This window comes from Thamnophis elegans, chromosome Z, assembly GCF_009769535.1.
Source record: "Thamnophis elegans isolate rThaEle1 chromosome Z, rThaEle1.pri, whole genome shotgun sequence".
Classification (NCBI taxonomy): Eukaryota; Metazoa; Chordata; class Lepidosauria; order Squamata; family Colubridae; genus Thamnophis; species Thamnophis elegans.
In genome coordinates this window covers 92082458-92097790 of record NC_045558.1, presented here as the reverse complement: position 1 = coordinate 92097790, position 15333 = coordinate 92082458, and the positions used below count along the sequence as shown (strand labels likewise).

The 15333-nt window shown below is 37.6% G+C and overlaps 1 protein-coding gene across 5 annotated transcripts in view; it reads right to left on the bottom strand.

The window, feature by feature from the left end:
• The window catches only part of ADAM11 (ADAM metallopeptidase domain 11), a 108825-nt gene that overhangs the window by 72777 nt on the left and 20715 nt on the right, over positions 1–15333 (bottom strand). For all 5 annotated transcript variants that reach the window (XM_032236714.1, XM_032236718.1, XM_032236715.1 and 2 more), the window contains 2 exons: positions 14211–14447; positions 12809–13020 (listed from right to left, as the gene is read on the bottom strand). In XM_032236714.1, coding sequence (XP_032092605.1) covers positions 12809–13020; positions 14211–14370 — 372 coding nt within the window. In that variant the 5' untranslated portion in view covers positions 14371–14447. The remainder of the gene's footprint in view (positions 1–12808; positions 13021–14210; positions 14448–15333) is intronic.

Here is a 15333-nt window from a genome sequence, read left to right as displayed (position 1 = left end):
TGCAAAAGCCAACGGTAAAATTGCACAGCCACATGATTTCTTGCTTAACGACAGCAGCTATTTGCTTACCTTAATAGCACAGTAAAAGTGAGGTCATGAGGCATTGAAGTAACATGATGTCTCATTTAATGACCGTGTCACTTAATGATAGATTTGCTGGTCCCAATTGTGATTGTTAAAGGAGGACTAACTGCATTTGAAAAACAGAACGATATTAGATTCTGGAAATGGAATATTTGGCAATTTATGATGAAAGAAAGAGACACAGAGAGTTTTTGAATTACTATGGGAATTGGGACCAGAATTTCCATTGCTAAGTGATGTGGTCATAAAGTGCAATGTCCATGACTGCATTGCATAGCAAGAGCAACCACTGCAGCTCTGTTGCTGTAGTTAAATGAGGATCATGTGTCATTAGGTAAGCACTTCCTGGCTACTTCCTGCCAGCTTCTAACAGCCAAAGTTGAAGTCTCAGAGAATTTGCAACCAGACCAGTAGGTAAGTAAGCAGCTGGGAGGGAGAGTGTGCACAAGTGGCCAACTTGGCATGATACAAGCACAATGGGACTCTAGGGGGTGAAAGGTGCGGAAAACTTACGAGACCAACTTGTGATCTTCCCTGTTACCTTCCCTACCAGGTTTGCTTGTGGGAAGCTGGCAGGAAAAGTCACAAATTGCAATCCATAAGACTACATCACGTAGTAGGTACATCAGTAAATGTTGGGCGGTTTATAATCACATGACCACAGGGATGGAAGGATGGTCAGAACTTCAAGGACAAGTCATAAACTTCACTTGTTTAGTACTATTGTAACTTTGAACAGTTGCTGAATGATTAGTTAGTAACCAAGGACTACCTGCAGATAGATAATGAAGCAATTCCTTCATTAGAATATTGTTTTTTATAGAAAATACAATATGGCAATATTATTGATATAATTAGACTTCTGCACAACTCTGAATTTCATTGTTTAAAAATTAAAGGATGGTGGACATAGGTGATTTCTGGATACCACAACCAATTTATATACAAGCCCAGTCTATCTCATTCGTTCCCTGCAACTGCAGGAAACTACAGATCATTTATTAGACACTCCAACATGTGGATCTTTAGGGAAGAGAAAGCTCAATGAATGAAATTGAACTGAGTTGCTGCAGCTGACCACCTGCAAGGACTAATTAAAGCAGGCACAAACTAATGCTGACACAGAGTCAATATATTGATTTTTTTCCAAAATATTTTTGCAAGATGCAGGAGCGTTCTGGTATCAGATCAGAGAATGAATCAGTATTTACTGTTCTATGCAGTAGCAAAACTGAAACCCTGGATTATAGGGATAGCTACTTGGCATCTGGATCTTTGCACCATTTTGCACTCTAGCACTCTGATTTCACTTTTGCTTGAACATTAATAAGACAAAACATCAATATCTAATGTGCTTATTGGAATGTACTAGAATTGCAAGATCTGCAACGTAATGGCTTAGGGAACTGCACTTTGCAAATATGTATGGTATTTAGAATAGCAGTGTCTAGCCAAAGGAGATGTTTGCTTCCCTTCCAGCTTTTATTGGTTTTTTTTTTCCCCTTAAGTTTCTTCACAGTTTTATATACCTCAAACTTTTGTGTATATATTTCCTACACAATTCCCTGAGGATGTTCAGGTTCATAAACATCATTTCACACAGCTTGGTCAGGAAATGGAATTTGGGCGGAAACAAACAAGTATCACTTTTAGTCAACAATGCACATATATTCCTACTGCACAATTCAGTAGGAATGGATTCAGAAATATAGGAATGTGTGGCCTGCTGAATTGGACCTGTGGCCCATTTAGTCCAGCAGTCTGTTCTCATAGCTACCAACCAGTGACTAACCAGCAGCCAACCAATTATACAAGGAAGCCCTCTAGTCTGCCAGGTGGATGGCCATCAAGGCTAATAATCATTGAGCCTCATGATTTCTGTGAATTGTTCCAACCCTGTTTTGAACCCAGTTGAGATGACAGCCAGCAGTAGTTGTGACAGTGAATTCCAAAGTTCCAATTATATGCAGTGTAAAGGTTTTCACTGTGCTAAAGCGCAATATAAAATACATGAAATTATAAATTACAATACCTCTTTAAGCTTGTAATGTTCTGTTGTATTTCTCACAGAATATGGCCTTCCATGTCAGAAGGCAGTTTAAGCGGCTGCATCCTACTCCCTTCCTCTTTCTCTCTCACCTTCTTTTTAAATTAGCACTCATCTTAAAATGTTGCAGTTATTTGATGACATAAAAGTAAAAGTTCCTTTATAAAAGCCTGCAACTATGGATGGAAGTTGGCTGCTGCTAGTGTTCTCAATAAACGAGCTACTTCTTTATAAAGCCTTTCGTCAGCCATGATCAATAAAAGCTTGTGGCAAAGAGTTCCACAAGCAAACAATATATTTGTGACATGCTTTTTTCCCTTCAGTTGAGAGTGTATTAGCATCGATCGCATGTGTCCTGAGGACAAGTTCTTCAATATTGGATATGAAATGATATCAGAGAATGCCCATAAACAAGCAGAGCAGCAGCATGCTAATGGGAGGGAGGTTTGGTAATGGAATGTGAAATCAAATGGATTATCAGAGCGATTGGAACAATGGGAGAAATGTAGACAACAGACTAAAAGCTTCTGGGACTGAATCCTGGCTCAGATTTAATCCTGCTAAAATGCTGCTGCGGCATATTGAACTAATGCAATTTTTGGCTTTATAATAGAGGAGGAGGAAAGGGATAAGATTAAAAATAAGGGCTAAGAAAAGAAATTTATTCAAACATGAGAGTTACTTCTGGTTTTTGGTTTGCTCATTCCTTTTCCTGCAGAAGAAAGGCAGGACAATTGTAGCGTGAAGTGGTGAGAATATTTCAAGGGCTGAAAAATATGATTTCCAAGGAAACACTATAGAAGGCTCAAACAAAAGAAGGGTAAGACAAGTTCAGACTATATTGCAAAGAGAAGGAACATATTTAACACTTCCTTTTGATTGGTATTTGCAACATATTTAGACAGAGAAAAAAGGTCACTCCAAATTTCAGTTTACATAGTGACTCCTTTTGCTCACATTGAGTCATGGTGAGGAGCTGATTTAAAGGCTACAGTAGGAGAAGTAACTGGATTATTCTGGGAAGCTTACAAAATTTTAAATGTTAAAATAGCATTCTCGGCAAAATAAGAAAAATTTGAAGTCTTGAATGAAAAGATAAATTCTATTACTCAGTTATAAACCAGGCCTGCAAAAAGCCAGTCTTTTTTGCATCTTCTTTCTGCCATCAACTGGTAATCTAAATTTTGTACATGTCCAATAGCAATTTGTTCCAAAATACTGCTACAGAAAAAAAATCCCAAACTCTTGTTGTAATATTTAAAACTTCCGACAATCATCTGTAGTAAAACACATATGTGACATACATTTTTCTCATTTACAATAGACTCCAAAATATCAAATGCTTATCGTATCTCACTGCAAAAAAATTTTTTTCTATTTCTCTTTGGCAATAGTTAGGGTTGCTAGATATTTCACCCCTGAAATGGCAGGCCTATTATACATGATGAGAAGTTTAAGGTTCTTCATGTCAATGAAGCAAATAAAAAAATTATTTCTAAAAGATATACAGTGAATCAATCACATGCAAATGATATCAAAATAGTGAAAACTGAAATTAAAGAAAACCAAAAGGCAAAAACCCTAAAGAAATCCAAGTGTATCTCTCTGATTAATGTGTAACCAAATGGTAATTATGGGTCCTTGCAAGCAAATGTAAATGGTATTTATGGTGGTACATACGTATCACTTTATATGTAATTTGTTAACTGGTTGTAATGAAGTGTTCCTGCATACTGTGCTAGATTTTAGAAATGGAATTCTGAACTCTCTACCCTATATTGTGATTCATTTGAGTTCAGAAATTTAATACTTGGGTTATATATGGTCCATTAAGAATATTAGAAATAAGTTCATATATGTTATAAACAACATTTTTGAATATACATGATAAACAATGATATCTCTGGATCCTTGGAAAAGAAATGGTGGGAGAAATTGATAAAAAGAGGCAGCTCTTTGTAATTCCTCTCTGGACAAGAAGCCTTGAGATTGCCCACAAGTGCTACTGACAGTTGCTTCTCATAAGAAGACAGCAAGACAACAGTCTCTAATGGGTTTAGGGCTCTGGGATAAGGGAATAGCCATCTTGCTCGAAACATGCTTGGTGTCTTTAAAAGGAGATTGGTTTTGCATACTTTTTTTTCTAAGCACTTTCAAGAATTGCTTAATAACTGGTTTTTAGTTATTAGGAATCTTTAGATCAATCAGTCTGAAAACACTAAGTGAGTTTCCTTCATGTCTTAGAAAAAGAAGTTTTAATACACAAGTTTAAGGACTTAAAATGTTTTTAGGGTGGGGAAGAAATAAGGAGCAGAAGGGCAATTAGAACTTTGATTTTGAAAACTTATAAATGGATTAAAAGTCCAGTTAAATTTGAAATATGATTTTGGAATTAATTACAATAATCCTTCCCATCAATAAATGCTGTTTGAATTATTTAACTAAAAACATAGGATGGTATTTTGAAGGTTGGACACTAGAGGTAACTAGGAAGAACTAAAAAAATATTAAAGAGTATGGTGCAAAATATTTTAAAATTGGACACACTGAAGGATATTTTTGAACAATGGATATATAAATTAATTTTAAGAGTGTCTGCCTCTGTAAATAAACTGTTTAAAAGATGTTATTATAGAACAGGATTACTAGACAAGGCTGAGATGATTGAAAAAGAATTCAAAAATAAAATGCTACAAGAATTAAATGAAAAAGATGCTATACAAAACACATAAAAGAAAAATGTTTTAATAATAAAAAGGATATGCAAATAATAAACCAAGAAAGTGACCTGGAATATTTCTTGTACTTTGAAAGGAGATGGATGTTACTAAAATTATTTAAACTTGAAGGGGGAAGTCACGTTTATATATGTACTGAACATGGCATTTAATTTGCTATATTCATCTTTATTATGTTTCTGCTTTGACCTTACGATATAAAAAGAAAAACGTAATAAAATTACAAACCTTGAAATCTCCACTTCAAAATGAAACTTATATTTACCTACAAATATATCAGTTCATTATAATAAACTACAAAAATAATCTGGTATAGATACTATACTGTTCATTCTATATTTCAGTCTTTTATCACAACCAAAGCTCTATTTTTCATTGACTGATTTGGAATTAAATGACAAGATTCCATACAATGGTCAATATATATAATATATATAATCCTACAATTTCCTTTTTCCATAACTAAGTTTATTCTATAATGATTAGTAAATCACAAGCTTGTTTCCCTACATTGATGAAATTAATAGTTTTTTCAGTTTCCACCTCTTCTGTTTTGTTTTGTGTTTTGTTTTTTTTATTCAGAACACTGAATTACTTCTTAATTGATCAGTTCCCATTCCTATGAAGAAGTCTTTAATTACTGATCTCATTTATTTCTTTTGTAGCAAATTAATGATCAGTTCCATGTTCATACAAAAAACAGTATGACTAATTAATCAGCTGTCCACCAGTATCAAGCCAAGCACGCTGATTGAAAGGAATATGCAACTAGTTTAATTTAAGACACTATTGCTATTGAAAACAATCAATCCTTTTTCCAAAGTTTTACAGAAGATCACATTTTGTTATACAAATGTGGCCTGAAAAAGATCAGAAGACTACAGATACAACTTTGAAATACAACCATTCTACAATGAAATCATGTGAACTTTCATAAAAATGTAGAATGAAAAAATGTTGGGTAGAAATTCTAGATTTGTTTAATTTTGGAAATTTGGAAATGCAAATCTGTCAGAATGTAAAACAAAATAATGCCAGAAGATCTCAGAAAAATTTATGAAACATCTCACAAGCTTTATCATAAACAGGGCACTATGCAGAATTAGAATTTTTAATACTGTCCTGCCTTGCCCAACCTGTCCTCTGCCCACTTACTTATCTAGACAACAGAAAGATTAGTTCTGGAATAAACTATCCTCTGGTGGAACTACAGACAGAATGAAAAACATAAATGGGACCTACAGTTTGAATCACCTACCCACTATAATTGGTTATATTACATGTATTGTTATATAAATTGTGTGACTCCCCCACATATAGCCATAGCAGCAGCAGCAATTCTACTTTTGCTCCCATCTTAGCAGAGTGATTATCTAATTCATTATGGATGAGATCTTCTGCGCACCTTCAATTAAATCTAGTTTAACGCTTGCATACACCTACAATAAAGTGTTTAATGGAATCCATTAAAGAGGTTTTGAAGAAAGAAACGTAGAAGGCAAAAATGGATCAGAAAAAAAATTAGAGCTGGAACTTTCTTACAGATCAGAATGGAAACAGTGGGGAGAGAGACCTCCCAGTGATTGCCTTTAACTACGTTCTTCTGCCAATTTTTGTCAATGTCCCATATTTTCAATGATTCTATAAAATCAAGAGTGATGTGGTGACTCAGTGGCTAAGATGCTGAGTTTGTCTATCAGAAGGGTTGGCAGTTCGGCAGTTCAAATCCCTAGTGCCACGTAACAGGGTGAGCTCCAGTTACTTGTCCCAGCTTCTGCGAACATAGCAGTTTGAAAGCACGTAAAAATGCAAGTAGAAAAATAGGGACCATTTTGGTGGGAAGGTAACAGTGTTCTGTGCGCCTTTGGCGTTTAGTCATGCCAGCCACGGAGACGTCTTCAGACAGCGCTGGCTCTTCGGCTTTGAAACGGAGATGAGCACCGCCCTCTAGAGTCGGGAACAACTAGCAATATGTGTAAGGGGAACCTTTACCTTTACCTTGCAAAATTTTTTTGCTCTTAAATGTTTGGGGAGGCTGAATTTTTAAGTTGTATTGTTTCACTTCTACTTGTTCTTTTTTAGTTTATTTTTCTGAAATGAATGTCTTGGTAGGATGGTAATCCTGAGTATCAATTAAGTAAAGTATATTTTACTATTATTATTAATATTCATATCATTCTTTTAACTCAACAGTTCAAGACAATGCATTCTCTTCTATTTTCCCACATAATATGTGAAATTGGTCCAGCTAGGACCAATAGGTACAGCTTCCTTGGATCTTTCCAGTCGTAGTCTACCTTACTCCACTTTGTCTCAATTAAGACAATAAACACCTAGAAACATTGGGAAAGGCAATAATAGATCTTGTGGTCTTACTTAGTTTAACACTAAATAATTGCCAAGTTATATGCCCACAGGAACAGTTAATATGCAATGATGTATGATCATGTTATTATTGCCAGACATTTATCTTCAGAAGAAAGAGGCTGCTGCATCTCTGTATGAATTACTGTTCTACCCTGCCTCCTTTAGAGTTATTTTACATTAACAGTGTCTGAATGTTCAGTTAGTAACTGGTATATGACAATGACATGCCCCAAACTTAGGTAGGGATGCTTGGAGGGAGGGATACTTTTTGCCATCAGAAAATAATTCCAGAAGAAAGATTTTCAGAATGAAATAGAATGGGAACCTTCTGAAACAGGGTTCCCCAATACCTGTCCTGTTGGGAACCAAGCCATACAAATGGCAGGTGAGTACGCAGAGCTCCATTTGCGCAAGCAATGGGCATGTACAAGAAACCATCCCCTCCTCCCCCAAACCCTCACTGCCACCACTGCCAGTCCATGAAAAGTTGGGGGTCATTGTTCTAAAACCTGGATGTTCTTGCTTTGTTATATTGACAGTGTTAGGCCCAAATCAAGGTAATTGTTTATTATAGGGTTTTTGTGCCTTTGTGTCACTGTTGCCTCCTGGCGATTGGGGTAGTTCCTGCAATTTTCCAAGTGATATTCTGCTGCCTTCTCCCTAGGGCTGAGAAAATTGACTGGCCTAGAGTCACACACCTGGTTTTGTGCTTCAGGAAGGACTAGAACTCTGGTCTTCTAGGTTCTAGCCTGGTGCTTTAACAACTCTCCCAAACTGGCTCACAAACTAAGCTAGTTCAATATTTTTTACAAGGAAATCAATGGCAAGTCTGTCACACTGAATTAATTGGAAACTGGACTCAATACAATGCATTTAATACTGAAGCATGGTAAATGTTATTTTATTATTTTAAAGAGGGCCTCAAGTTAGTGAAATATGGAAAACATAATACAATACATTCATGGGGCGAAGGAAACAACTTTCCCACTCTGAGACTACCTCTCCAGCAATCTCACAAATGTTTCTTGACAAAGGCTTTCATTGCACAATCATCCTGTCTCTTGTATTATAACCCTCCTTTTTTTATTCTTACCACAGATAGACTACCTCTACGGTGTTTTTCGATTAGCAGCACATTGAGCAGTCCATCTGGAAGCACTCTAATTTTGCAAGTGGGTCTTTTTGCATAGGGAAGTGAGCCAGTTCTGCAGGTCCTGCCAGAAAATACTTCACTGTCCATCTCTAATATCTTCTCTGGAATTAAATTCCCAGAATGCCACCAACTGTTAATTCCTAGCACAACTCCAGGGGATCTCACAATGGTTAGAACCAGAATTAAAATGCAGCAAAGCAAAATGACTTGTGTGACCAATGCTTTTTCTTCCATTTTTCCTGCTTAAGGAAGGCAGAGCCAAGGCCATTCCAGGGAACAAAAATTCTCTAAACTTTGCAAGTGGGTCTTTTGCAGATTTTATACTTGGGGAACAATTTGTCTCACCCCTATACTCTATACTTATTAAGAGTATAGCAACTTTCTGAACCTGGTAGTTGATGTAGCTATTATCTGGAGTTTTAAATTTTATTATTTATTTTTTAGAAAGAAGAAAAACTGTCAAAAATATCCAATTCTCCCTGCAGCTTCATCCCCTGGCCACTTATGCTTGGCAGGATTTTTAAAATTAAGGCAGTTCTGCATATAAGCCTTCTCTCAATTGCTTTAAGATCTCTAATTTAATCTACAGTATGTTGTTGGCATACTGAGGTCGTAGAACAAGAGAAAGATGAAAATGTGAGCGGATGAGATTAAGAGATCCAATAGGAATGCACAAGTTTCCCACAAATATTTAACTAATGATGCTTTATGTTTTGAGACATTATAAAAAATCTATTACTGTATTACACTATAATAGCTATGCAAGTATCCTTATAAAGGTCAGGCATATCTTTCCTGAAGAAACTATCTATGACAAGCATACATGTCCACAACAGGCTCTGTGCATCAGAATATTGACTTGTGCATCATAACATCAACAGACACAAATGTTCATGATGCAAGAATGTAAATCACACCATTTGAATCATGGCAACATAATGCAATTATCACAATCCTATCTAGGCTCCCACCTTTCTGAATCCAAAATCAGCAATGTCATAATTCTCACTGGCTGAGCTTGTAATACACAATTAATTGCAATTTATCAACTTTTTCTTTTTTAGTGAACCCAGTATGAGTTCACACAACATGCTAACAACTTGGATGGGTATGTTTGCAAAACTAAAATGCGGTCAGATGGGGCTCAGGGTTATATGTAAACACAGCCTTTGAGAAAGGAACAGAAAGCAGAGACAGCAGAACACAAAAGGGTGAAAGGTGAACTGAAATCAGGAAGTAAATGACATATCTATTCAGACTATTTTTCCTAACTTGCTGCTTTCCAGATAGGAAATACAATATAATTAGCTAGGTGTGATGAGAGTTGTAATCCAACAATGCTAGAAAAGGTATGGGCAAGAGAGTGAAGGTAAATGTTATTATTAAATTTTTCATTTTTCAAAAAAGTTCTCATTTCGGAGGCAAGCATCAAAAGGGAGAACAATCTAGAATGACTTAAGAATGCATTATTGCTTTGCTGCTAATGTTCTGTGACTTCTGTCTGTTTTTTTTTTCTTTTAATAGTCCAAAAATTGGATTTGCATACTAAAAAATGTTTGGCTAGCTTTTGGTTCCATGCATTGTGCCATCATAGAGAGTTGGGCGAATTCAGTAAACTATGGTTTGGTTAACTGGATAGTGAGTCTACAAACACAACCAGCAATCAATTAAGCATTAATTGATTTAATGTTTATATGAATGCTAAATCAGAAACTGCATACTGCAAAGCTGATCAGTTCTGAGAAAGATTTTGTTTACTTAATATGCTCCTACATAAATAATGACCTCGTAATACCCTGCTTCTAAAATCATGGAATTCAGCTATCTGGAAACTCAGATTTAAAGAGTTTTTAAAAACGAATAAGGATGGCCGAGACATCTTGCAAGTACAATAGTTCTTCTATTTTCTAGCAGTTTTAGTCTTTCATCGTTTCTTTTTTCATGGACACAAATTGAGAACTAATTGTGAAATATTTTGCTTTTATATTGTGCTCAGTATGTAAAGTTCATCTTTAATTACCAACAGTACTACTTCAAGAAACACTGACAAAGATGAAATTGACTAAAAAGAAAATAGGAAATGGAAGTAATCCTAAACTACTGATATCTATTTAAAAGATTGATTGATTGATTGATTTAGTTGTATGCCGCCCTTCTCCGGGAGGGACTCAGGGCGGCGAACAACTCAGGGGGGGAAAGGGGACATAAAACACAATACACGTAATTAAATACACGAGAATCACACAGCCATACAAGTCGAGAGGGGAGGGGAACTCATCAACCCCAGGCCTGCCGGCACAGCCAGGTTTTGATGGCGTTCCGGAAGGCCTGGAGAGAGGTGAGGGTCCGAATCTCCGCGGGGAGTTCATTCCAAAGGGCCGGAGCTGCTACAGAGAAGGCCCTGCCCCGGATGGTAGCCAGATGGCATTGGCTGGTGGACGGAACCCGGAGGCCGACTCTGTGTGATCTAACGGGTCTTTGGGAGGTAATTGGCAGCAGGCGGTCTCTCAATTGCAATTTTAACTTCCTTAGGTATTATACTATTCTGATGTCCCTCCATGATGTCCATAATTTGAATTCTTCAGATTGGGTTCTAGAGCAATGTCTATCATCTCCAAAAGGTGAAAAAATAATCCCAGATCCCATTATCCACACCATATTACCTTATTTCAGAAGGATGAGTTTAGCTGCAGTGCATTACCAGCTCAAGAGTTAAGTTCACATAACACATTAGGCTAGATAATACAGGTTAGCAAGTTTGTGCTTCAGCAGGTTATAAAATATAGTCATCGTCTTCAGCCATGATTCAATTTATTGAAGAAGACAGATTGTTGTAGGAATATAGCAATTGTGGTTTGTTTGTTTATATCACATCACAATCTAAACCATACTGGCTGGGGAATTCTGGAAATTAAAGTCTACACCTTTTCAAGTTACCAAGGTTGAGAAACACTGATCTAAACAGATACATAGCAGCTTACAAAAAGGAATAAAACACAGAATATATAATAATACAGAAACAAAATACTGAAAAACCTACTAACAACTGTCAACAACCGTCAAGTGGGCTCATGTTCTAAATGCCCTCTTAAAAGAATTTCATCTTCATCTTCTGCCAAGTGGAAAAAGATGGACGGGAAAAGTCTTCCTGAGGGCTGTCTCTACCATGGAAAAGCAATGCTTCCTGCTTGACCTCACCCAACTGGGGGGCAATAGGCTGCTTTTACAGGCAGAGTCAAATCAGTTGAGCAAATTCTAACAGAGCAATGCAAGTCTTGCAAGTACATTTTTGTTAGCTTGGGTTTAGAATTTGCCTATAGTATGCTTTTTAAACCATGATCGATTGTCAGTGATCTCAGTCTATAATTAGAGACCATAGGTGGGCCACGCACATAGTAATTGGAAGTCTTATTATGTTTATTAATTATCATCCATTAGTAGTTCCTGAATAAAAGACTGAGATCATAATAAATTACAGAGATACAAACAAGCATCTGCAACCAGTAATGACTTAAAAATGATAAAATGTGAGTTGTGAGATCATGACACAAGCTTTGGCTTTTGAACTTGCATTGCATAAAAATGCACAAGGGCAGAATTTGTGCCACAACATTGCAGTGTATTTCACATGTTTTTATACACTATCAGTCTCAAGAAATTATCAAGGGTGTAGTAGTTTTGGTAAAATTTTTACAGTGTTTTAGGTGAGAATACCAAAATATCATCATATATGGCCATTCATTCTTTGATTATTTTTTATTTCATTTGGGCTCCTTGGGGTAATATCTGGGGAATGCATGTCAGTATGTTGCTAGCCTTGGCATATGTAGTAGTTCTCATTTTTTATGACAATTTAATGGTCTGCAGAAAGAAAAGTCATTGGTTTTTATGGTACACTGTACTGTGTAAATCCAAATAATAGTACTTTGTTTAATAAGTTATGATTCAATAAATCATAGCTTAGTAAGATATATGAACAACTATTATTGCTACTGATTCCATAGGAATGATAAATATAAGTGATGTTTTGGGATGAAAACATCTTCTGAACAAGGATAACTTCTCCAAAGTCCCTTCCCATGACATATGTAACTCAGAATGCTGGCAAGAATTGGCTTTGGCAACAGGGGGCAGGAGATGGAATGCCAGCTGAAATATTTTACTTCTTGTCCTGGAAAAATGCTTGAGTTGTCTAAAACTGCGGCCCAAAGTGCTGCCAGTTAAAAAGTTAGAAGTAACTATTGCCACCCAGCCATTACATGTGTATACCATCTGGCTTCAAAGAACAGCTTGGAGTCTGCTCTCTCCTCCCACAAGCACCTGTGCCTTATTGGTAGGAACCCTAGTACAAAGCTGTGAGAAGAAAAAGAAACCAGCTAATGAAATGGTGAGTGGGAGAAGGTTCTTGGAATCACTTACAGGGCTTCCTCCTTTTCTGTCGCCTCCTCTGCTGCCACCAGTCTCTTTTCTCACTCTTGTGTCCAGCTGATACTTCTGGATCTCTCCCCCAGAATTGTGTTTCACCAGCCTAGTGGGATATGTGATTTCTGAAATACCCCATCTTTTGCGCCAACTGGAATTTGGGACCCACCTCCGCGAATCACCAGGCTGTGGATCTGCCTTCACAAAACCTCCAAAAGAAAAACAGAACAAATCAACAATTGTTGTGCAAGATGCAATTAAAGCCAAGAGAAAAGAGTAGGGAAGATCAACAAAAGGGGTTCAATCCACTTGGAAGTGAAAGTCCTTGTTTATAAAATCTGGTGTGGAAGGGAAACAGGTCATTTTGATATCAGTGGAGAAGGCAAAAATCTGAATATACTCAGATAAGCTGGCCTAGATTGTAGGCTGAGCTCCAGAAGACCTGAGTGCATTCTCAGTCAAACTAAGCTAAGCCAAACCTTGGTGTATACTAAATGTCAATGATTGGCAGAACACTTGCACATAGCTAGTATAAAGAAAAGCCGATCCATATTGAAAACGGCCATCTCGGTGCCCTTTCTCACAACCTGATTCACTTTCTTTTGGGCATGCCCAGTAGTTTACATTCTAAAAATGACAGGTGCTGAGGTTAAACCTTTCCTGGAACAATGAAGGGAATGCACTCTGCATGTACTCAAGGATTGTGTCTCCTTTTGTTTGTTATAATCACATGTATTTTTGGACTGGCCCCAGCATCTAAAATACTTAAGCTGAACCCTGGGTTACTGCATCTCCAAGAATTTCAGTCTTTTTCCCATTTCCCCAGATTCTTTCATCTAATTCATTCATGTTTATCAAGATATCTATGAGCAGAGCTGTCACCCATATAAGCTTGAAATCCTCCACCCCCCTGCCCTATTCCCAGGTAAACCTGACAGGCGATTTTAGCCACCCTCCCCAGCTGTTGCTTAACCATCTCCACCTCAGACAGAAACTGCAGAAAATGTGTCGATGCAGCAGAAAAGACTGCAGTCCCAGCTGATGGAATGTAAAAATGTGTCTATAAAGAAGAGATTTTAAACAAGGGATATTTACAAACAGCAAATTGCAGCACCCTCCTCCCCATGTGCCCCATTCCAAAAGGTGAATAATGAAAGCCATTGTTAGAAGGTGGGGGGTAGAAAGGAGGCAGGATTGAAATATGGTGCTCCCTGTCACTTTGAGAAATGTATGCAATGTAACTCCCACTGCTTGAATGGTACTCCAGTGCCTGTAACCAGCTTCCTACCTCACACAGTGCTCACTATTCCAAAGCAATACAAAGAGAGAGAAAGAGCGGGGGGGGGGAGAGAAGGGGGGAAAGTTGGGAGGTCAAAGCAAATAGTTTTTTTCCCCTCACCTGAATGACAAAGCAGCAGGCAGCAGAAAGCTGTCAACACCCAGTTCTGGAGCGAGCAGCTCATAATGCCTTCATAATCGGAACCAGAGTTGGCACCAGCTGTCTGGCATGCAAGGAAGGCAGATTGTGGTGCCCTTCTTCGTTTTCTTTTGCTTTGCATTGAAAGTCTGGGATTCTTACTGGTCCTTGCCTTGCCTCTCCTTGCTTTTCCTCTTTGCTCTTCCTTCTGGATTATTTCTGAGAAAGAGAAGGGTGGAAGAAGAGGTGTGGAAGAAAAAGCAGTTGAGGGCAGGTGATGGGAATCTTTTGCAGAGGCAAATCAGAACCAGCAAAGAGTTGGAGACAGACAGGAGAAAGACAAAAATTCTTCCTCTTGATTATGCAGTGATGGATAGAAGAGCCTAACATGATGTGAGGGAGAACTGTGGAGAATTGCAGGGGGGGAGCAAGAGAGAAAAGGGACACGTGAGCTACAAAGATCCCTCCTCCTGCCTTTTTAGCATGGAAGAGCCGTCTCTGGTGCTCGCTTGCTCTCCAGCTCCATACACAGACTTTCTGTATGGAGAAGCATGAGAGAAGGCAGTAAAACTCACAAAAGGAGAGGAGTGTCACTCACTCACTGACTCACACACACACACACACCAGCCTCCTGCACGCACACATAAACTGATTGTTGACAATCAGTCAAGTCACAATAAAATTTTCTAATAAATCATAGGCACAAACATTGATCATTTATATAATAAGGAGCTGCCACCTTTGGAGATTGACCAGATTCTCGATTTTATTGAAGCTTTGAATGTAAAGTCAAAGATTTTGTCTTTCAAAAGGTTTCAGAATGCCTTCCACTATTACCAGGGAGCCTGTAAATTATGCTTAATTCCATCCACTTAACTCAGGCCAGAAGAGTAAGCCTGACCTATTTAGATAAAATTAAATCTTATTTAGTAAGTCATACTAAGCCAGCCAGTAATGAGCAATCTTGTACAGATAGCATTTCTACGTATATAGAAGGCAAACTGACCAGCAAACATGGTACACCATGAAGATTGTGCATTATAGTACTGTACCATGTACCGTACTTCCATTCACAAGTTTGAGTCACCATCTACTATAGATAGCC